This window comes from Orbicella faveolata, unplaced genomic scaffold, assembly GCF_042242905.1.
Source record: "Orbicella faveolata isolate gen_17 unplaced genomic scaffold, um_ofav_v1 contig_47, whole genome shotgun sequence".
In the NCBI taxonomy this organism is placed as follows: Eukaryota; Metazoa; Cnidaria; class Anthozoa; order Scleractinia; family Merulinidae; genus Orbicella; species Orbicella faveolata.
Genome location: NW_028301577.1, coordinates 6,998,282 through 7,021,343, shown reverse-complemented (window position 1 = coordinate 7,021,343; position 23,062 = coordinate 6,998,282). Strand labels below are relative to the sequence as shown.

At 40.7% G+C, this 23,062-nt stretch overlaps 3 protein-coding genes and 1 pseudogene across 3 annotated transcripts; all 4 read right to left on the bottom strand.

Moving 5' to 3' along the window:
* Window positions 1-725: 725 nt before the first annotated feature.
* On the bottom strand, window positions 726-2,735 carry LOC149096952 (ectonucleotide pyrophosphatase/phosphodiesterase family member 5-like; annotated as a pseudogene).
* A 3,275-nt stretch (window positions 2,736-6,010) lies between these two features.
* LOC110051981 (E3 ubiquitin-protein ligase TRIM45-like) lies at window positions 6,011-9,685 on the bottom strand. The gene has a single exon (XM_089280123.1). It carries the CDS (start codon window positions 9,213-9,215, stop codon window positions 7,002-7,004), a length of 2,214 nt encoding a protein of 737 aa, XP_089136249.1. The 5' UTR covers window positions 9,216-9,685; the 3' UTR covers window positions 6,011-7,001.
* A 3,923-nt stretch (window positions 9,686-13,608) lies between these two features.
* Window positions 13,609-16,215, bottom strand: LOC149096951 (ectonucleotide pyrophosphatase/phosphodiesterase family member 5-like). Its single transcript, XM_089280586.1, has one exon. The coding sequence runs from the start codon at window positions 16,093-16,095 to the stop codon at window positions 14,770-14,772; it is 1,326 nt and encodes a 441-aa protein (XP_089136712.1). The 5' UTR covers window positions 16,096-16,215; the 3' UTR covers window positions 13,609-14,769.
* Window positions 16,216-18,650: 2,435 nt separating this feature from the next.
* On the bottom strand, window positions 18,651-22,707 carry LOC110051983 (E3 ubiquitin-protein ligase TRIM45-like). The gene has a single exon (XM_089280142.1). It carries the CDS (start codon window positions 22,657-22,659, stop codon window positions 20,443-20,445), a length of 2,217 nt encoding a protein of 738 aa, XP_089136268.1. The 5' UTR covers window positions 22,660-22,707; the 3' UTR covers window positions 18,651-20,442.
* Window positions 22,708-23,062: the final 355 nt, after the last annotated feature.

Below are 23,062 nucleotides of genomic sequence, written 5' to 3'. Positions count from 1 at the left end.
GAGAAATGAACGAAAGTGAGTTCTTTTAAATAGTATTCCAAAAATTACCGTGGTATGAGTAGATTTTATGTAAATAATTTTTGCACTTAATGCTCGAACTTTGGGGGAATCCGTTTTAAACGTCAACAAATGGCCAAAATGAACGACCGAGTTCCTAAGGAGAGACTGGGCACAAGTAGGTTAAATGACGTTTTCCTTAAAATCTACCTATATGACCCCACTTCAAAATTTCAGGAATTAGAAATTGCCTCTGATTTAACATTCATACAAAGTAAAATAAAAATCTGTAAGACAGATTTTTCGCAAACTAAGAAAAGGTGAAATCAAAACTAGCTCAAAATCGGTTTCACAGGTTTTTATTAAATTTTGGCTCTAAGCGCGATTCACGCCTACAAATCAACTGTGAAAATTTCATCATGGGTTGTACGGTAGGTTTTCTAGCAATCCTCGATCAGACTAGACTCGATTGACAGCCGTTTTGTGAGCCCACGTTCCTTGCTCGACACCACGGATAAACAACCGCACTCCCAACACGGCTAGAAATCGAGCCTGCTATCAGACTGGCTTTTTCAATCTTGGACGAGAATTAAATTGCGCATGCCCTTTATTTAAGAGCGCGCTCATGTGACGACCTGCATCTTATGAGAGAAAGCAGGAGTAAATTAGAGCTCTTTTACCGGTTGTTTATCGACCTTTTTTATCATATTTTATTCGTTCTAGGCTTAAGTACATGTTTGAATGGAGCTTAAAACTATCTCTGCCTATACCGAAGTGATTTAACGCCTTTCAAGTGCTGAAGTGGTTTTCGCTTCTTCTTAGGGCTCTGACTTGACGCCTGGCACCTGCCGACGCTCTGTAGAAACCACTTGACAGCCTACAGACCCCTGGTCTGGCGTCTAATCACACAGAGATTCATAAAAATTAACTAACTAGAAACTCTATTTACGAGATTTGGAAATCGCATCAACAGCATTATTTTGTAATGTTTTCTCTTAAGAGTCGTTGCTCGAAAAATTACTTAATTTCCGTATCTGGGGGCCGGTCAGCTCCGTTGATACGCGATCAGATCTTCCAGTCCCATATTCAACAATAAAAGGACAGTTACAAGTCCGGAAACGCTTGACACGCTTTGTTCATGTTCGCAACTTTCTTTAACCTTATCCCACGATCCATGGTAACGAAATTTAGAGTCGAGTGCAGGTGGAAACAAAAGCCTGTAAAACAGCCACACGTGTAATTTGCTGTCAATGTTTGTTGATTTTTTTCCTTATTTAGTATGTCTAATAATTTGACTCATTAAGCTAGCGATGGCGCCCGTGCAGGCTCTCATTTTGGCCAGCTCGCTTCGCTTACCGACTCGTCTTCCGCGCTTTTGCGCTTTCGCTTATGCTCCTGCCGCAGAGTATAAGATCTTCCTCGCAGGCTCAGCTATCAGCTAACGCACCCGATTCAGGTCAAACTTGTCTCAACGTAAAGCCCTCACACAGCCCCTCATCACATCGGCATATCATGGCGCCAACAAGTCTACTGTTGGAACTAAGCTACCGTTGTTCGGAAGAGGCTGCATTCCTAAGATTTTACACATCAATGGATACAGACTAACGGATCCAAAAGGTTTTCCCTCAAAGTTCTCCTTGAATGCAGGTCCGCGCGCAATGAATGCAGCGGACATCGACTTGCACTTGCCACTAAATCCGTGTGCGAGCTCTGTCCATTGACCATTTTTGGGCATTGTTACGCGCCGGCCCTTTTCAGAACTTACAAGCCAGCCCTCTGAAGGAAAGACCACAAGAGGCGAAATACGTGGGTTGTTCCTGAAGTGCAAATATTCGGGAACTTCATTTTTTGTGATAAACGTGTAGGTGACATACGTTTTTAAGGCGTTTATAAACATCCTCCATCTTTTCAGCTTTCGGCGCCAGCAACATGTTAAACCAGGAATCCCAGAAATCGTAATTCTCTGGGTCGACATATTTATCAAGGTCAATCACTTTGTTACAAGAGGTGTTAGTCATGCCATGATCTGCTGTGATTATTATGTTTACCTTGTCGAGAAGCTCGTGTCGTTTTAATCCTTCCACAATCAAACCAACAGTTTTGTCGACTCGTTGAATAGCTTCGGGCAAGTCACACCATCCCTCGTGGTGGCATGTTTTGTCTGGCTCTTCGAAATAAACAGCAACAAAATTGGGCGGGTTTGTAGCCGTCAACCAGTCAATTACTTTCTTAGCACGTTTCTCAAAGCCCATAACCTTACCTGTTTTGTTGAACTGGTCAACAATGGGTGAAGGCGAGTATTCCCTGTATTTCGGATACATGCCTTTAATTTTAATGTTGTACCCAGGCCAATATAAGACACCACTGTTTCCCTTTTGCTTTTGGTTTGTCACCCATATTGGTTCCGCACCATTCCACCACCGCGGATCCGTTTGAACGGCACCAAATCGGGCGTTGAGGACCGGATCGTACATGGTGTTACTTATAATGCCGTGGCTTTCGGGGTAGAGGCCCGTTACAATACTGTAGTGTCCTGGCATTGTGACTGTTGGGAAGACGGATCGGACGTATGGAACAGTGACGCCAGTTTTCTTGAGAAATTCCAAGTATGGTGTATGAGCTTTTCCAGCAAAATCCCACCGGAATCCGTCCAGAGATATTAGAAGAAGTGTTTGAGGCTTACAATTGAGCCCAGAAAAGAAAAGTATGGCGAAGAAGACAAGGCAGTTTACTAACATGATCGTCGATAACTCTGCTTGTCCCGATATCTCTTCCAAACAGGCCTTATTGGCAAGGTTTAATGTAGGAACAAATCAACTTGTCAGATTTCTTGACATCAGAAAATACCTGTTGTTTTGACAGTTCGTTTGTACCGGTAGCCTAAATATGTAACTATCTATTGACAGAAAGGCGATATTCCCTCCTGAACCTAAATCTTCTCAAGCTCTTTTAATATTTTTAAAATTTACTTCCTAATTTGTTTTTATGTCATCCGTTTAGTGAAACGCAAATTTCTAAAACGAGAAGTAGGTCTGCCAGTAAAGCAAGAGAGCCAGGGCTTTAATCGCCAGGTGAATATATTTTTCCTTGGATAAAATTAAAGTGTGAATTTAATTAATGTGCGCTAGTGATTTGTTCCAGTGCCCTGATTTATTTTCCAGAACACGTGACATTCAACGCACGAATTTTTCTAATCAAATTACATGTACCAATGATGAGAAGATCTGTCATAATCCACAGTTCATTCTTCTGAGCAATAACCCTTAAGATCTCACATGGATAAATTGGAAAGTCTGGCCTTCAATCAAAATTAAATGGGGGGTCTGGGGAGAGAAAGCTTTAACCATAACCCTTTGGGCTTAGAACTTGTACCAATCTTTCTCTGCTTTTTTATTCACAAAAACCCCTACATCTTACACATGTAAACTGGAGGAGACGTGTACCACCCGGAGGACTGAAGGGGAGGGCTTTTTCTCATACAAAATGTACACCGACGAACAGGAAAAACAAACAACACATAGTGCTGAGGACATGAGATAGTTGAATTAAGTCCAGATTTTATTCTTATGACAGTGTCAATAATTCTAAGAATATTTACAAACAGTGCTACACTGACTGAGAACCGAGAATGACTGAGTTCTTCCTTGGGGACGCAAATTCTAACTTCACAAAACAGCGCTTATGACGGCAGAAGTAGAGTTTCTACGACGTCTGAAACAAACTACAGCAAGTCATCAAAAACAGACCATACAGTCTAAAACTTCATTTCTCACAATGGAATGTTTAACCGTTTCTGTTTTAAATAGTATCAAAAAAGGACCAAAAATGTAAGAGGCAAGGAAGGGCGCGTTTTAGCGTTAACTCTGCAGTGTTCTTGCGCCCTGCCAGCAGAGCTTTCTAGACTTGGTTTCCGTAGTTAACCTGCAGATGATTAAGTACGCTTCATAATTGTTATATGACGACAGAAGTGATCACTCATTACAACGCGAGCAACAAAAGCAAATTAAGCTGCGGCACAAGGCACAAGGCGAGGCCGCGCGCGACAACTGATTTCAGATTTTTATTGTTTTGCACTGTTTACAAAACTTATAACTTTAACAGTATTTACAAAAACTACATTAATTAAAAAGAGAAAAGAAATATAACAGTAAATAGCCAAAATGAAATGTACTCAGTGACCAAAATAGCATAGGCTTTTTTGTTGGTCACTGGCACGTACAAACAATTGACACGACATATCAATTATATTAATTAATATCAAAAAAGTACAAAAGGAAAAAATATAAATATATATATGAACAATAAACACGTAAAAGGATGGCATAACGTAGATAAGGTATACGCAGAATATAAGCAGGCTATACAAAAGAGTAGGATCGATTGTTTAAAAGGTATAGTTTATATTGGTTGTAAAAGAATGTGTAAGGCAGTTTTTATCTCTGAGAGCCTGCCTGATCTTAGAGGCTCAGCTATCAGCTGACGCACCCGATCCAGACCCTCGGGGGCTGGACGTGCTGTCGTCATGGTTGTCATGGTCGGTTAAACTTGACTCGATGTAAAACCGTCATACAGCCCCTCATCACATGGCCATATCATGGCGCTTAAGAAGTCTGCTGTTGTAACTAAGCTACCGTTGTTCGGCAGAGGCTGAATTCCAAATATTTTACACAACAATGTATCAAGACTAACGGATCCAAAAGGTTTTCCCTCAAAGTTCTCTTTGAACGCAGGCCCGCGCACAATGAATGCAGCGGACTTCGACTTGCACTTGCAACTAAAGCCGTGCGCGAGTTTTGTCCATTGACCATTTTGGGCATTGTTACGCTCCGGCTTTTATTGGAACTGATAAGCCAGCCCTCTGAAGGAAAGACCATAAGTGGAGAAAAACGTGGGCTGCTCCTGAAGTGCAAATATTCGGGAACTTCATTTCTGTAGATGACATGCGTTTTTAAGGCGCTTATACACATTCTCCATCTTTCCAGCTTTCGGCACCAGCAACATGTTAAACCAGGAATCCCAGAAATCGTAATTCTCTGAGTCGGCATATTTATCAAGGTCAATCACTTTGTTGCAAGAGGTTTTAGTCATGCCATGATCTGTTTACTTTGTCGAGAAGCTCGTGTCGTTTTAATCCTTCCACAAACCAACAGTTTTGTCCACTCGTTGAATAGCTTCGGGCAAGTCACACCATCCCTCGTTGTTGCATGTCTGGCTTTTCGAAATAAACAGCAACAAAATTGGGCGAGTTTTTACACGCCAACCAGTCAGTTGCTTTCTCAGTGCGTTTCTCAAAGTAGATAACCATCCCTGTTTTGTTGAGCTAGTCAACACTGGGATTGCAACACTGGGAGTGCGACACTAGGAGAATTCGAATTTTCATTTTCGGGGTACCGAATCACTTTCTGGCCCTCTAATCTAGGCAATTCGTAACTAATTGCTGGTGGCACTGTAATCGTGTGTTTTAAATCGCGAAACGTTGTAGAAACACTGGGATGAAAACCATCCCCTGACCAGGCGCCATCTTGGAAAGCAATAACTTGTGATCAGGCATTCTTTCTTAACAGCAGAGGGAAGAAGAAAAAAAAGAACGTCTAATACAATTGCTTCACAAGTTGTCTGCCTGTAGTCCAGAATCTGGACTTTTTGCTGATTGGTCGTAAAACAAGATTCTTTAGGCCGACCTTTCTCATTGGTTACATGATTGGTTATATGACTTCCGGTGCAATTTCAAACGCGAAGCCTGACGGCTGCGGAGATAAAGATACTCATAAACTTTGAAATTTCAGCCCGGAGTCCTTGATCTTGATCGAATTTCACTTTGTCTCTTCTAGATTTTATACGAAAATCCTTATAGAGAGAGGAGATGCTATGCATGCTTTTTATCCCTCCCCGCCTCCCTCCCAAAAAAAAAAAACCAAAAGAGAACGTCTGATCGCAGGTTAGGAAAGTAACGCTTCGAAGGCCCTGGGCATGAGATTGACAAACCTTACAACTCATTCCAGGCTTCCAGTAATTCACTAACCGACGAAACCACTTTTTATTGACAATACATACCAGTGAAACAAGTTACATCGTCAAATTCCTAAAATTAATAGTAATAGTTTACACTAGAGTGAAATCTGAGACTCAAAAATAATGAGGGCCAGTTTGATCTTTTTAGAGATTTTTGAGAATATTCTTGCTTTCTCAGCAGCAAAAGAAAGTGCAGTTTAGCTCGCTAAGTCACACTCACTCGTCCATCCGGCTTTCCCTATTAGGGGAAAAAAAAGTTTAAAAAAGCGAATTTTACAATGTGCAAATGTTCATTTTCGAGAACCAAATGTCTAATCTAACAACGCGCAACAAGTCGTCTCAGAAATGCAAGTAATAACAGTTTCTTTCAGTGTTTCTGCCGCTACAAATACAAATTATATAACCATGCCTCACCTACAGACAGTAAAAAGTGTTACACATAAATTATCAGAATTTAATATTCTGTAAACGTAATGTGTCACTGACTATTAAAATAAATGTAAATTGCGAGGTCACCTATTATATTTTTTGGGGGGTGGGGAGAGAGAAGATTAACCCGCGCACCAAGCTAATACGAGTCCTTATGTCGCACCTATCGACAAAAGGTAAAAGTAACTCAGCTAATATGAAAACACTAATCTGCTATTTAATTTTGGACTCAGCAGACAATGAGTTTTGAAAACTCTCCGCTAAAACACTTGACGAAAAAAAAGTAATAATATATTCGTATTTCCTTTGCCCGAATGTTAAATTACCCCAGGGCAAGAAATATGTAATAACAAATCATACACTGATAAACACAGGTTTATTACACAGTTTGGTCTGTTGACAATTACGACTTTTGTTCACCTTGTAACGCAGGTTAGGGCTACGTTGCCATAGAAACATGACGCCATATATTTTAAAGACCAAATAGACACACTGTTATCTAAGAGATGGCTCGTCTCACATGTAAGACATGAAGAATTTTTTCACACTAACGATTGAACCATCTACTTCAATATGTATACTTTCTTTTCTGTATAACTACTTACGAGAATACTTCCGTCTGGTGCTGTTGTTATTCCAACAGGATATGGTAAAACAGCGTTACTTTTACCTGTGAAGCGACCGTCTAAAGAAAATTGCTGAACTCGGTTGTTTCCGCAATCACATACAAGAAGATTATTGGAACTGTCTACATGCATGAGGTATGGCAGACTAAATTGTCCGTCTTGATTCCCTTGTTTACCAAACTTGTACAAAAAGGTTCCTGACTGATCAAAAGCTTTAACGCAGTGATTTTCTCCATCGGAAACGAAAATCATGTTTTTGATAGCAATGCAGCTAACTGGTTGGTTGAGTTTCTCTGGACCACTGTCTCCAAATATGGAATGAGTTTCTCCCTCTTTGGATATCACCTGTATTCTATTATTGCTGCACTCGGCTACACCAATGCGTCCTTCATCATCCAAACAAACATCAATTGGATTCTGAAACTCTCCTTTTCCTGCACCGCGTTTTCCAAAGGTTTTCACAACATTTCCTGTCTTGATGTTTAAGTGTTGTATTCTATGATTCCCGCAATCCGCAATAAGAATCTCGTTGTCGTTCAAAAAAGAAACGCCGTCTGGGTACTTAAATTTTCCAGAATTTTCTCCTCTGCCACCAATTTTTCTTAAACAATTGCCTTCTTTATCGAAAACGTAAACACAGTGTCCGTGGTTATCTGTAACAACAATATTGCCTTCCATGTTAATAGCAATTCCAAATAAGCCTTGGAGCTCGTCTCCTTGAAAGAATTTTAAGTCCAAGTTACCGACTACCATAAGCTCGCGCTCTTTCACCGGTATATTAAAAGGACAGATCGCAAGTTTATCGCCATTGATTTTCACTTCAATGCTGTAGGCGCCCGGTACTATAGGAGTAAACTTCACTTGTAGATTACCATCTTCTTTGTCGCTAACAATCACATTGGTGACATCTTTAGCGGGTTCTATCAGAACTTCAACTTGATCTTTGAGGTCAGCCTGGTTACTCGTCTTCCCTTCAGATGTTTTGGGGTATAACGTAAACGCTGCTTCTACACCAGCCTGAAAAGTTTGATCCAGTCCTTCAAGCCTTGATCGATTTGCGTCGGCCTTAATTTCCTCTGTCTCAATAAAACCCAGTTTCAAGCCTTCTACAGGGGAAGCCGCGGAGAACTTGACGAATGATGTCTCGCCATGTTTTGGAACTTCAGTAACACGAAGCTCTTCAAATCTCTCCTTCAAAGTTTTCTTGTTCCTCATGATATCCGAGCTTGAGCTTCTCTGTGTCAAATTATTAGCAAACTCAACCGCTTGGTTCATTTGTTTGACCAGGGACTGTGCTTCTTGTATAGCGGAGTTAATTTTCTCGAGTCTCGTCACGCGTGTCGTCTCGAGAGAGATAATGGCCTCTCGCTCGCGCTCACGAATTTCTGCGATCATCTGCTCTGCAGCTTGCGAGACTCCGCCTTTAGCAGTTGCGACATTCTTTCCCAGCTCAGAAGCCGTTTCTTCAAATTGTTGAATCACTTCACCAAGCTCTTTTAACTTTTCCTTGATCATTTCAGCGCCTGACATGATGTCGGGTTTCTCGTCACGAGCTACTTTGTCGAGCAAATCGATCTTGTGGTTTTGGTGATCCGTGACTATGCAAATTTGGCAAACACAAGCTTCACAAGGGAAGCAGAAGAATCGGCTAATTTCCTTCTCGTGAAACTCCTGCGAACAAAATGGTTGTCGCTTCAATAACGCCTCGTAATCTTCTGCTTTAAACTCATTGACTGGTGTGACTCTGTGCCCTTCGAAAGATTCCTTAAGCATTTCATGTGCATTGAAACAGTCTGGGCACATAAATCGTCCACAGTCAAAGCAATAGTACATCTGAGAGCTGTTCTCCCTACACTGGGAACAAGTAATGCTGCTTCCCTCGCCACTCCGTCGGACGGCAAGCAGACCCAACAGACTGTTGTGGAAAAAACTGCTTGGCAATCTGTCGAAGTTATTTCCTTCGGGTAAATCGATTTGCGCCTGACACTCTGGGCATCTGAACTTGCCTTGTCTGTGGCTCGCTCTGGCATGATTCGGCAGACACTCAAGGCAAAATGTGTGAAGACATGAGATAGTCTTGGGTTTGTTGTAGATATCGAGACAAATCGAGCAAGTAAGATGCTTCTTGAGGTTTGTCAAAAGGGACTCCATCGCAAGGCGTCGCTCAGTTGACTCTCAGTTGCGAGACAATTACTTCAGATTCCGAGAAATTAGAATTGATCAACGTCACGACTGTCTCAGTATAACCAATCAAATTTAAGACTTGTGACGAACTATGCATACCCGTAATTAGGTGTTATTGTGATTGTTGTTATTTTCGTAAGTGCACGTGTAGACTACGAGTAGTCCCTCTTTCGCTTAGTCCGTCGTGCGTGACGCGAAAGAAAACCGCGAGAAAAAAATGGCAGCGCGAAATCCTGGAGGCGAGGAGCACGCGAAAGGAGGGACTACCGCCTAAGCCCAAGAGTTTGAATGAATAAGTTGCCAGTAATCGGATACCCGTGTTTGCGCAAAGAACTCTGGGATCGTCAGGGGGCAAACATTGCAAGTCGCTAGAAGGAAATACATGGCGAAAAGTTGTTTCGACGCCCAAAAACACGGTTTTGGGGAGAGATCAACGCTTTTTCGCCGTTGCTTTATCGCAAATTGACTTTGGCAATGTTGATACGTGGAAAATGTAAGTTTTTCTTCGAATAACCATGAAATAAGTGATAAATTTACCGATGAACTCCCTTCTCCTTGCGTGAGGTTTATTGCGAAATACATGGAAGAGAATATTGAAAATTTCAATACACGCCTGATCTCGAGAGGCTACCCGGAGCAAATGGTAGAGAAGACCCTTCGAGAAGTTAAATATAAAGACAGAAAAGAAGCTCTAAAACAGAAATCGAAAATTGCAGAAAGAACTACTACCCTTTGTGTCGGGCAATTTCACTCAACCGTCAATACCAAACTTTGGAAAGCATAACCACGCACAAATGGCACTTTTAAATACAAATGCTCAGAGATATATTCAAGGAGCCACCATTGATCTGTTATAGAAAAGGAAAATCACGGAAATACGAGCTTGTAAAAGCAAAACGAAGGCTTTGAGCAACACAGTAGCCACACAGCATGAGTCGCGCGGACTCATTTGTCATTAAATCAACCCCAGACAGTACAATGATCGCCACCGGACTTATTTCCAGTATTATTTGTATGACTGAGCTTTCAAAAAAGCCAAAAGTAGCCTGTACACAACTTAAAAGGCTTTACTGGGTTATTTTCCTCTCGATTTATACCTAATTAATTTTGTAATATTTTCAGACCATTACGCGATGTAAATTTCACAATAAACCTCACGCAAGCAACGGAGTTTATCGGTAGATTTTGTCACATATTTCTCGGTTATTCAAACAAAAACTTACATATTCCACATATCAACATTGCCCAAATCCATTCGCGATAAAAATGATGGCGAAAAAGCGTTGATCTCTCTCAAAAATCGTTTTCTTGTACCTCGAAACAACTTTTCGCCATACATTTCCTTCTAGCGACTGGCAATGTTTGCCCCCTGACGATCCCAGAGTTCTTTGCGCAAACACGGGTATCCGATTACTGGCAACTCATTCATTATGCGTTGCTCTCACGACGCAAAAATATGATTGGCTTATGTTAGGAGCGTTGACAACGTGTTGTCAACATTCGAGATACCTGTGACGTCTTGCAGGAATGTTTTGGAACCGGAGCAAATCGAAGCGGTACCAGAGCAAATCGAAGCGTTGGAATCGCGCTTCGCAAGCCGTGATGTTCTTGCGAATCTGCCAACAGGCGCTTTGGAAAGATTTAAATTTATCCAGTGTTTTTTTTGGCAAAGCTTTCTGCCTCCACCCCGACTGTGAGCATGTTAGTGATTTCGCCGCTCAACAGCATCATCTAAGTCAGCGAATATAAATTCACTGAGCTTGGCCTTTCTGCCGTCCATTTGAAAGATTGAACCGGACTCTCACTTGACACTGGCCATTCACCTGAAATTTTCCGCTGCTATCGGCAAACATTTCACCGCAGTTGGATGATCTCCTATGTATAATGTATAATGTATAATGTATAATGTATAATGTATAATGTATAATGTATAATGTAAATTCTCGGTTGAAGCTCTGTTGAAATTTTCGCAATAACTTTTAGACGACGCGAAAATCGTTACAAGAGGCCGCATTCGCCGTCTTCTTTTTAAAACTTCTTTGACAGTTTCGCTGAACGAAGACTGAACGAAGATATACTTCTCACGGCATATGTTTTTGCCTGGCTACTTGAAGGGTAGAGTAGAACAATTTTATTCAGATCTCGCGGGGCTATTGATAACAGGCGATAATAAGAGGACGTCAAGATGAGAAATCCTACACCGAAAAATCACTCGGCCGTGAAAGGGCAAACTCTTGGGCTTAGGCGGTAGTCCCTCCCTTCGCGCGCTCCTAGCCCCCAGGATTTCGCGTGGCCATTTTTTTCTCGGGAATTTCTTTCGCGCCCACGAGCAATACTGCTAGCCATGATAACCATGTGAAAATCAACTCATAGGTTTCTTTTTCTTTCGTATATGGGTATGGGGCTCTGCTTGGCGGCCCTTCGGGTCGCCAAACCTATTTATAGCTCCGCTATAAATAGGTTTGTTTACGCAACTCTTGTCACTGAATCGGCCTGCGCGCCCTCTACTAACGATTTGTAAAAAATCTTGGAAACGAGCGAGTAACTCAGATGGTAGACAAAGAAAGATGTATTAAAAACAGATTTTTTTCGAACTACTTTGTGTTAGTTGTATTTATTTCACCAGTTAAGTTCTCCAAAATTGTTTTTGCGGTGTGAAATTTCGTGCGAAGTTTGAAGTTTTACTACAAAAACAATTTCTGTCAGTCGTTGTTTTTAAAGTCACTTCGTCACTTTTCTACCGTAAATTGAATAGCAGAAAACGAGGAAATTCGTTAAGTGCATTCCACAGAAATTCCTCTAAATACAGCAACGATCAGAGAGTTAAACTCGACTGAAATTGACTCAAATATTACGGCGAGAGAAACAGGATTACGCGCCATTACAGCGCCAACCTACAAACATTTAAGCAAACCCTAACAACTTCAAAACACTCAATTGAATTTACTTACAGTGACTTTCCTTACCATTTTAAAGTGAACAGAGATAAACTGGCGTTGACTAATCGTCGATGGATGAATAAAAAAGGCAAAAGATTGACGATTACCGCTAACTTTTAGGAGCGAAATTTAGGCAGCGGAAAATAATCCGGCCCGTGGGCCGTAGCGTAAAAAGCTGGACCGGACACGTGCGTATGATTAGCCAATCAAATTCGAGGATTTAGGATTCCGATCCGCTCAGATGCTTGAGAAAAAAATAAGATAAGTTAATGCATGACTGCTGGGTTTGTTGTTTTTTGAAGGTCACGCTATATTAATCTTTAGAATTTTATCCGTAAATCTAATCAGGTTTTGACCCTAATTCATCACCAATAGGCTCTCATTTCATAAAACCACCTAATAGGCAGCGTGCTAACGTTTCTGAGGATGATAAGCGAAATTTGAAGCTCTTTGTGTGGCTCGCTATATTGGCATGCGAGGAGTTTTTCAGTTCACGAGACTGCTATGTCACATACTTGTAAGCTAATGTCGCTAATTTGAGATTAGCCTGGTACTGTATGCTTTGTCTTAATTTACTCTCAAAGGGCATCTTTTCTAACGGGCGCAGTGGTTGCACTCTCCGTATTGGACCCGAGTTCGATTCAGTCTATGTCGTTCTTGGGAAGGCAAATGTCATACAAAGTAGCTAGCTTACAAGCCTTGAAACCTAAAAGACAAAGAAAGCCTGGAGTCTACCGTGGCGTTTTCGGCAGATACAAGCAGATACAAATGATAATAGTCCAACTTTTTTTATCGTTTCATGTGAAAACTTGAACAATTTAAGGTGATTTCCGCAGAACATTCGAGCAATAATGGCAAAAATTAAGTTACCAAAAAAAGTCATGGCATGGTAATATTTTGAATACAGTTAAGAAGAACTCATGAGGCAAATTTAAATTTGAAGTTATCCATATTTCAATTAAAACAAACGTTTCGCGTTACTTAAAAACACAATAACACACGCTTTAAATTAAGCATTCTTACGAGGTTTGACGTTAACTTTCTCAAGAATGCTTGAAAATTTAATCGCGGGGTCACTTAGAGAAATGAATGAAAGTGAGTTGTTTTAAATAGTATTCCAAAAATTACCGTGCTACGAGTAGATATTTAGTAAACAATTTTTGCACTTAGTGCTCGAACTTTGAGCGGAATCCGTCTTAAACGTCAACAAATGGCCAAAATGAACGACCGAGTACCTAAGGAGAGACTGGGAACTAGTAGGTTAAATGACGTTTTTCTTGAAATCTACCTATATGACCCCACTTCAAAATTTCAGGAATTAGAAATTGCCTCTGATTTAACATTCATACAAAGTAAAATAAAAATCTGTAAAACAGATTTTTCGCAAACTAAGAAAAGGTGAAATCAAAACTAGCTCAAAATCGGTTTCACAGATTTTTATTAAATTTTGGCTCTAAGCGCGATTCACGCCTACAAATCAACTGTGAAAATTTCGTCATGGGTTGTACGGTAGGTTTTCGAGCAATCCTCGATCAGACTAGGCTCGATTGACAGCCGTTTTGTGAGCCCACGTTCCTTGGCCGACACCACGGATAAACAACCGCACTCCCAACACGGCTGGAAATCGAGCCTGCTATCAGACTGGCTTTTTCAATCTTGGACGAGAATTAAATTGCGCATGCCCTTTATTTAAGAGCGCGCTCATGTGACGACCTGCATCTTATCAGAGAAAGCAGGAGTAAATTAGAGCTCTTTTACCGGTTGTTTATCGACCTTTTTTTATCATATTTTATTCGTCCTAGGCTTAAATACATGTTTGAATGGAGCTTAAAACTATCTCTGCCTATACCGAAGTGATTTAACGCCTTTCAAGTGCTGAAGTGATTTTCGCTTCTTCTTAGGGCTCTGACTTGACGCCTGGCACCTGCCGACGCTCTGTAGAAACTACTTGACAGCCTACAGACCCCTGGTCTGGCGTCTAATCACACAGAGATTCATAAAAATTAACTAACTAGAAACTCTATTTATGAGATTTGGAAATCGCACCAACAGCATTATTTTGTAATGTTTTCTCTTAAGAGTCGTTGCTCGAAAAATTACTTAATTTCCGTATTTGGGGGCCGGTCAACTCCGTTGATACGCGCTCAGACCTTTCAGTCCCATATTCAACAGTAAAAGGACAGTTACAAGTCCGGAAACGCTTGACACGCTTTGTTCGCTTCTTTCTTCAACCTTATCCCTCGATCCATGGTAACGAAATTTAGAGTCGAGTGCGGGTGTAAACTAAAGCCTGTAAAACAGCCACGCGTGTAATTTGCTGTCAATGTTTGTTGATTTTTTGCTTATTTAGTATGTCTAATGATTTGACTCATTAAGCTAGCGATGGCGCCCGTGCAGGCTCTCATTTTGGCCAGCTCGCTTCGCTTGCCGACTCGTCTTCCGCGCTTTTGCGCTTTCGCTTATGCTCCTGCCGCAAAGTATAAGATCTTGCTCGCAGACTCAGCTATCAGCTAACGCACCCGATTCAGGTCAAACTTGTCTCAACGTAAAGCCATCACACAGCCCCTCATCACATGGCCATATCATGGCGCTAACAAGTCTGCTGTTGCAGCTAAGCTACCGTTGTTCGGAAGAGGCTGAATTCCTAAGATTTTACACATCAATGGATACAGACTAACGGATCCAAAAGGTTTTCCCTCAAAGTTCTCCTTGAATGCAGGTCCACGCGCAATGAATACAGCGGACATCGACTTGCACTTGCCACTAAATCCGTGTGCGAGCTCTGTCCATTGACCATTTTTGGGCATTGTTACGCGCCGGCCCTTTTCAGAACTTACAAGCCAGCCCTCTGAAGGAAAGACCACAAGCGGCGAAATACGTGGGTTGTTCCTGAAGTGCAAATATTCGGGAACTTCATTTTTGTGATAAACGTGAAGGTGACATACGTTTTTAAGGCGTTTATAAACATCCTCCATCTTTCCAGCTTTCGGCGCCAGCAACATGTTAAACCAGGAATCCCAGAAATCGTAATTCTCCGGGTCGACATATTTATCAAGGTCAATCACTTTGTTGCAAGAGGTGTTAGTCATGCCATGATCTACTGTGATTATTATGTTTACCTTGTCGAGAAGCTCGTGTCGTTTTAATCCTTCCACAATCAAACCAACAGTTTTGTCGACTCGTTGAATAGCTTCGGGCAAGTCACACCACCCCTCGTGGTGGCATGTTTTGTCTGGCTCTTCGAAATAAACAGCAACAAAATTGGGCGGGTTTTTAGCCGTCAACCAGTCAATTACTTTCTTAGCGCGTTTCTCAAACCCCGTGACCTTACCTGTTTTGTTGAACTGGTCAACAATGGGTGAAGGCGAGTATTCCCTGTATTTCGGATACATGCCTTTGATTTTAATGTTGTACCCAGGCCAATATAAGACACCACTGTTTCCCTTTTGCTTTTGGTTTGTCACCCATATTGGTTCCGCACCATTCCACCATCGTGGATCCGTTTGAGCGGCACCAAATCGGGCTTTGAGGATCGGATCGTACATGGTGTTACTTATAATGCCGTGGCTTTCGGGGTAGAGGCCCGTTACAATACTGTAGTGTCCTGGCATTGTGACTGTTGGGAAGACGGATCGGACGTATGGAACAGTGACGCCAGTTTTCTTGAGAAATTCCAAGTATGGTGTATGAGCTTTTCCAGCGAAATCCCACCGGAATCCGTCTAGAGAAATTAGAAGAAATGTTTGAGGCTTACAATTGAGCCCAGAAAAGAAAAGTATGGCGAAGAAGACGAGGCAGTTTACTAACATGATTGTCGATAACTCTGCCTCTCCCGATATCTCTTCCAAACAGGCCTTATTGGCAAGGTTTAATGTAGGAACAAATCTACTTGTCAGATTTCTTGACATCAGAAAAAAACCTGCTGTTTTGACAGTTCGTTTGTACCGGTGGCCTAAATATCTAACTATCTATTGACAGAAAGGCGATATTCCCTTCTGAACCTAAATCTTCTCAAGCTCTTTCAATATTTTTAAAATTTACTTCCTAATTTATATTTTTATGTCATCCGTTTAGTGAAACGCAAATTTCTAAAAAGTAAAGCAAGAGAGCCAGGGCTTTAATCGCCAGGTGAATATATTTTTTCTTGGATAAAATTAAAGTGTGAATTTAATTAATGTGCGCTAGTGATTTGTTCAGGTGCCCTGATGTATTTTCCAGAACACGTGACATTCAACGCACGAATTTTTCTAATCAAATTACATGTACCAATGATGAGAAGATCTATCATAATCCACTGTTCATTCTTCTGAGCAATAACCCTTAAGATCTCACATAGATAAATTGGAAAGTCTGGCCGTCAATCAAAATTAAATGGGGGGTCCGGGAAGAGAAAGCTTTAACCATAACCCTTTGGGCTTAGAACTTGTACCAATCTTTCTCTGCTTTTTTATTCACAAAAACCCCTACATCTTACACATGTAAACTGGAGGAGGCGTGTACCACCCGGAGGACTGAGGGGGAGGGCTTTTTTTCTTACAAAATGTACACCGACGAACAGGAAAAACAAACAACACATAGTGCTGAGGACACAAGATAGCTGAATTAAGTCCAGATTTTATTCTTATGACAGTGTCAATAATTCTAAGAATATTTACAAACAGTGCTACACTGACTGAGAACCGAGAATGACTGAGTTCTTCTTTGGGGACGCAAATTCTAACTTCACAAAACAGCGCTTATGACGGCAGAAGTAGAGTTTCTACGACGTCTGAAACTAACTACAGCAAATCATCAAAAACAGACCATACAGTCTAAAACTTCATTTCTCACAATGGAATGTTTATCCGTTTCTGTTTTAAATAGTATCAAAAAAGGACCAAAAATGTAAGAGGTAAGGAAGGGCGCCTTTTAGCGTTAACACTGCAGTGTTCTTGCGCTCTGCCAGCAGAGCTTTCTAGACTTGGTTTCCGTAGTTGACCTGAAGATGATTAAGTACGCTTCATAATTGTTATATGACGACAGAAGTAATCAGTCATTACAACGCGAGCAACAAAAGCAAGTTAGGCTGCGGCACAAGGCACAAGGCGAGACCGCGCGCGACAACTGATTTCAGACTTTTATTGTTTTGCACTATTTACAAAAAAATTATAACTTTAAGAGTATTTACAGAAATTACATTAATTAAAAAGAGAAAAGAAATATAACAGTAAATAGCCAAAATGAAATGTACTCAGTGACCAAAGTAGCATAGGCTTTCTTGTTGGTCACTGACACATACAAACAATTGACACGACATATCAGTTATATTAATTAATATCAAAAAAGTACAAAAGGAAAAAAAATATATATATATAACGGCTTAGATACTACCACATGTGTAGTATTTGGGGCGGCTTTTTAAGCTTAGCCTCCATCCTAGTCTTCAGCACTGCACTGATGAGGCCCAGAAGGCCGAAACAGTACTGTCTGCAGTTAGTTATATATATATATATATATATATATATATATATATATATATATATATATATATATATATATATGTATATATATATATATATGTATATATATATGTATATATATGTATATATATATATGTATATATATATGTATATATATATGTATATGAACAATAAACGCGTAAAAGGATGGCAGAACGTAGATAAGGTATATGCAGAATATAAGCAGGCTATACAAAAGAGTAGGATCGATTGTTTAAAAGGTATAGTTTATATTGGTTGTAAAAGGGAGTGTAAGGCAGTTGTTATCTCTGAGAGCCTGCCTGATCTTAGAGGCTCAGCTATCAGCTGACGCACCCGATCCAGACCCTCGGAGGCTGGACGTGCTGTCGTCATGGTTGTCATGGTCTGTTAAACTTGACTCGATGTAAAGCCGTCACACAGCCCCTCATCACATGGCCATATCATGGTGCTAACAAGTCTGCTGTTGTAACTAAGCTACCGTTGTTCGGCAGAGGCTGAATTCCAAATGTTTTACACAACAATGTATCAAGACTAACATTCTTTTTTTTACATCAGAGGGAAGAAGAAAAACAAAACGCCTCATACGATTACTTCACAAATTGTCTGCCCTTAGTCCAGAATCTGGACTTTTTGCTGATTGGTCGAAAAAAAAAGAGTCTTTGAGCCCGCTTTTCTCATTCGTTACATGATTGAATATATGACTTTCAGTGCAATTTCAAACACGAAGCCTGACGACCACGGAGATTAATATACTCATAAACTTTGAACTTTCAGCCCAGAGTCCGTGATCTTGATCGGCTACCTATAACTTTGTCTCTTCAAGATTTTATTAGAAAATCCTTTTAGAGAGAGCAGATGGTATGCATGCTTTTTTCCCTTCCCCTCCAAAAGAGAACGGCTAATCGCGGTTTAGGAAAGCAACGCTACGAAGACCCTGGGCATGAGATTGACAAACCTTACTACTCATTCCAGGCTTCCAATAATTCACTAACTGACAGAACCACCTTTTATTGACATCACATACCAGTAAAACAAATTACATCGTCAAATTGCTAAAACTAATAGTAATAGTTTACACTAAAGCGAAATCTGAGACTCAAAAATAATGAAGGCCAGTTTGATCTTTTCAGAGATTAAGTTTAAGAATGTTCTTGAATTCTCAGCAGCAAAAGAAAGTGCAGTTTAGCTCGCTAAGTCAGACTCACTCGTCCTTCCGGCTTTCCCTTTTAGGAAAAAAATTAGTTTTAAAGAGTGATTTTTACAATGTGCAAATGTTCATTTTCGAGTACCAAATGCCTAATCTAACAACGCGCAACAAGTCTTCTTAGAAATACAAGTAAGAACAGTTTCTTTCAGTGTTTCTGGCGCTACAAATACAAATTATATGACTATGCCTCACCTAAAGAAAGTAAAAAGTGTTACACATTATCAGAATTTGATTTTCTGTAAACGTGATATGTCTCTGACTATTGCAATAAATGTAAATTGCGAGGTCACCTAGTATATTTTTTGGGGGGTGGGAGGAGAGAAGATAAAACCGCGTATCAAGCTAATACGACTCCTTATGTCGCACCTATCGACAAAAGATATGGGTAAAGGTAACTCAGCTAATATGATGACACTAATCTGCTATTTAATTTTGGACTCAACAGACAATGAGTTTTGAAAACTCTCCTCTAAAAAATTCGAAGAAAAAAAATAAAAATACATTCGTATTTCCTTTGCTCGAATGTTAAATTACCCCAGGCAACAAATAATGTGATAGCAAATCTTGCACTGATAAAGACATGCGTATTACACAATTTGGTCTGTTATACATTAGGACTTTTGTTCACCTTGTAACGCAGGTTAGGGCTACGTTGCCATAGAAACATGACGTCCTATATTTTTAAGACTAAATAGACACATTGTTATCTGACAGATGGCCCGTCTTACACAAAGGAGGGGGGGGGGGGATGAAAGGACTTCCCATGATGCTTTGGTGTAATCTGATCGTTTTTCATGATGACCACGTCGACAAATCGGGTGTTTGCAGCGTAAAAAAGCGTTGGTTTCGTGTCCAATTTTTGACTTTGTTTCGACCTCTCGGTGAGTATTTTTGTTTCCCATGTGTTCTTTACGTTTTCAATTACTGCTTCAACCGTTCTTGATCAATAATCATAGTTTATATTCTTTCATTCAGGGCTATGTTTTTGTGCAACATGCCGTGACGAGGTCATTGTTGTTCCAATGTAAGCGAACAAAGGTCAGAACACACCAGCTTTTACGTTACGTTTGTGAATACATTTGAGCAATGAAGCTTAAAATTGTTAGTATAAAGTTCAGTAAGCAATATGTGCTTAAATGTATTCTAATGTACTCAGGTTTAATCATAGTAATAAACGGTCAAAATTTACATAAAAATGGCGCCAAGCGGCCATTGCGCTGTCTTCTCCTGTTGCAGTTTTCGAGGAAATAATTGTTATAAATCGTTGAATGGCGCGATGTTTGGGCCATTTCGTCCATTTTATTACTTTTCTCGATTGGAAATAAGTTTAGCTTTGTTATTTGAAGATGACTGGTTTGCCTGTGAGGTTTTTTACGAAAGGAAATCTTTCTTTTCGGCTCTTTTATCAACAGAGTCTATTAATATGGATTAGAAGAGGTTACATGTCACGTGACACAAAAATAATGATAATTTAGTTGGAAGCAAAGCATCATGGGAAGTCTTTTCATTCCCCCCTGCGTCTTACATGTAAGACATGAAGAATTTTCACACACTAACGATTGTACCATCTACTTCAATATGTATACTTTCTTTTCTGTATAACTGGTCACGAGAATACTTCCGTCTGGTGCTGTTGTTATTCCAACAGGACCTGCTAAAACAGAGGCACTTTTACCTGTGAAGCGACCGTTTAAAGAAAATTGCTGAACTCGGTTGTTTCCGAAATCACATACAAGAAGATTATTGGAACTGTCTACGTGCATGACGTGCGGGTAATCAAATTGTCCGTCTTGATTCCCTTGTTTACCAAACTTGTACAAAAAAGTTCCACACTGATCAAAAACCTTAATACAGTGATTGTCTCTTTCCGATACAAAAGCCAAGTTGTTGATAGAAATGCAGCCAACTGGCTGGTTGAGTTTCTCTGGACCACTGTCTCCAAATATGGAATGAGTTTCGCCCTCTTTGGATATCACCTGTATCCTATTATTGTTGTACTCGGATACAACAATGCGTCCTTCATCATCCAAACAAACATCAACTGGATTCTGAAACTCTCCTTTTCCTGCACCGCGTTTTCCAAAGGTTTTCACAACCGTTCCTGTCTTGATATTTAAGTGTTGTATTCTATGATTCCCGTTGTCTGCAATTAGAATCTCGTTGTCGTTCAAAAAAGAAACGCCGTTTGGGAACTGAAATTGTCCAGAATTTTCTCCTTTGCCACCAATTTTCCTTAAACAGTTGCCTACTTTATCGCAAACGTAAACACAGTGTCCATCGTTATCTGTAACAACAATATTGCCTTCCATGTTAATAGCAATCCCAAATAAGCCTTTGAGCTCGTCTCCTTGAAATAATTTTAAGTCCAAGTTACCGACTACAACAAGCTCACGTTCTTTCACCTGCTTAATAAAAGGACAGGTCGGAAGTTTATCCCCATTGATCCTCACTTCAATGCTGTAAGCACCAGGTACTATCGGAGTAAACTTCACTTGAAGATTACCGTCTTCTTTCTCGCTAACAATCACATTGGTGACATCTTTAGCGGGTTCTATCACAACTTCAACTTGATCTTTAAGGTTAGCCTGGTTACTCGTCTGACCTTCGGATGTTTTGGGGTATAACGTAAACTCTGCTTGTACACCAGCCTGAAGAGTTTGATCCAGTCCTTCAAGCCTTGATCGATTTGCGTCGGCCTTAATTTCTTCAGTCTCAATAAAACCCAGTTTCAAGCCTTCCACGCGGGAAGCCGCGGAAAACTTGACGAATGATGTTTCCCCGCCGTGTTTCGGAACTTCAGTAACACGAAGCTCTTCAAATCTTTGCTTCAAAGTTTTCTTGTTCCTCATGATATCAAAGCTTGAACTTCTCTGTGTCAAATTATCAGCAAACTCGATCGCTTGGTTCATTTGTTTGACCAGAGACTGTGCTTCTTGTATAGCGGCGTTTATTTTCTCGACTCTCATCATGCGTGTAGTCTCGAGAGAGATAATCGCCTCTCGCTCGCGCTCACGAATTTTTGCGATCATCTGGTCTGCAGCTTGCGAGACTCCGCGTTTAGCAGTTGCGACATTCCTTTCAAGCTCAGAAGCTGTTTCTTCAAATCGTCGAATCACTTCACTAAGCTCTCTTAACTTTTCCTTGATCATATCAGCGCCTGACATGATGCCGGGTTTCTCGTCACGAGCTGCTTTGTCGAGCAAAACTATTTCGTGGTTTCGGTGATCCGTGACTATGCAAATTTGGCAAACACAAGCTTCACAAGAGAAGCAGAAGAATCGGCTAATTTCCTTCTCGTGAAACTCGTGAGAGCAAAATGGTTGTCGCTTCATTAAGGCTTCGTAATCTTCTGCTTTAAACTCATTGACTGGTGTGACTCTGTGCCCTTCGAAAGATGCCTTTAGCACTTCATGCGCGCTGAAACAGTCTGGGCACATAAATCGTCCACAGTCAAAGCAATAGTACATCTGAGAGCTGTTCTTCCTACACTGGGAACAAGTAATGCTGCTTCCTTCACCACTCCGTCGGACGGCAAGCAGACCCAACAGGCTATTGTGGAAAAAACTGCTCGGCAATTTGTCGAAGTTATTTCCTTCGGGTAAATCGATTTGCGCCTGACACTCTGGGCATCTGAACTTGCCTTGTCTGTGGCTCGCTCTTGCATGATTGGCCAGACACTCAAGGCAAAATGTGTGAAGACATGAGATAGTCTTGGGTTTGTTGTAGATATCGAGACAAATCGAGCAAGTAAGATGCTTCTTGAGGTTTTTCAAAAGAGATTCCATTGCGACGCGTCGCTCAGTTGACTCTCAGTTTCGAGATAATTACTTCAGATTCCGAGAAATTAGAAGTGATCAACGTCACGACTGTGTCAGTATAACCAATCAAATTTAAGACTGTTAACAAAGAACCCTTCACTGTTGATCTGATGCGTGTAATATTTCTGAGTTTGTTGCTTTTAGAAGGTCACGCTATGTTAATCTTGAGCAGTTAAGTAGTCTAATCGGGTTTTGACTCTGATTCTTCGCGAAGAGGCAGTCGTATCATTGGAACAACTGCAATAAAAGATTTAATAGGTAGTGTGGGAACGTTTGCCTTCGTTGCAGTTGTAAACGGGGAAGGGGTTCCTTAGGGAGGCAGAAAACACGTCCACTCATTCCACCTCCTTCCATCACGCTTTGCCTCGAT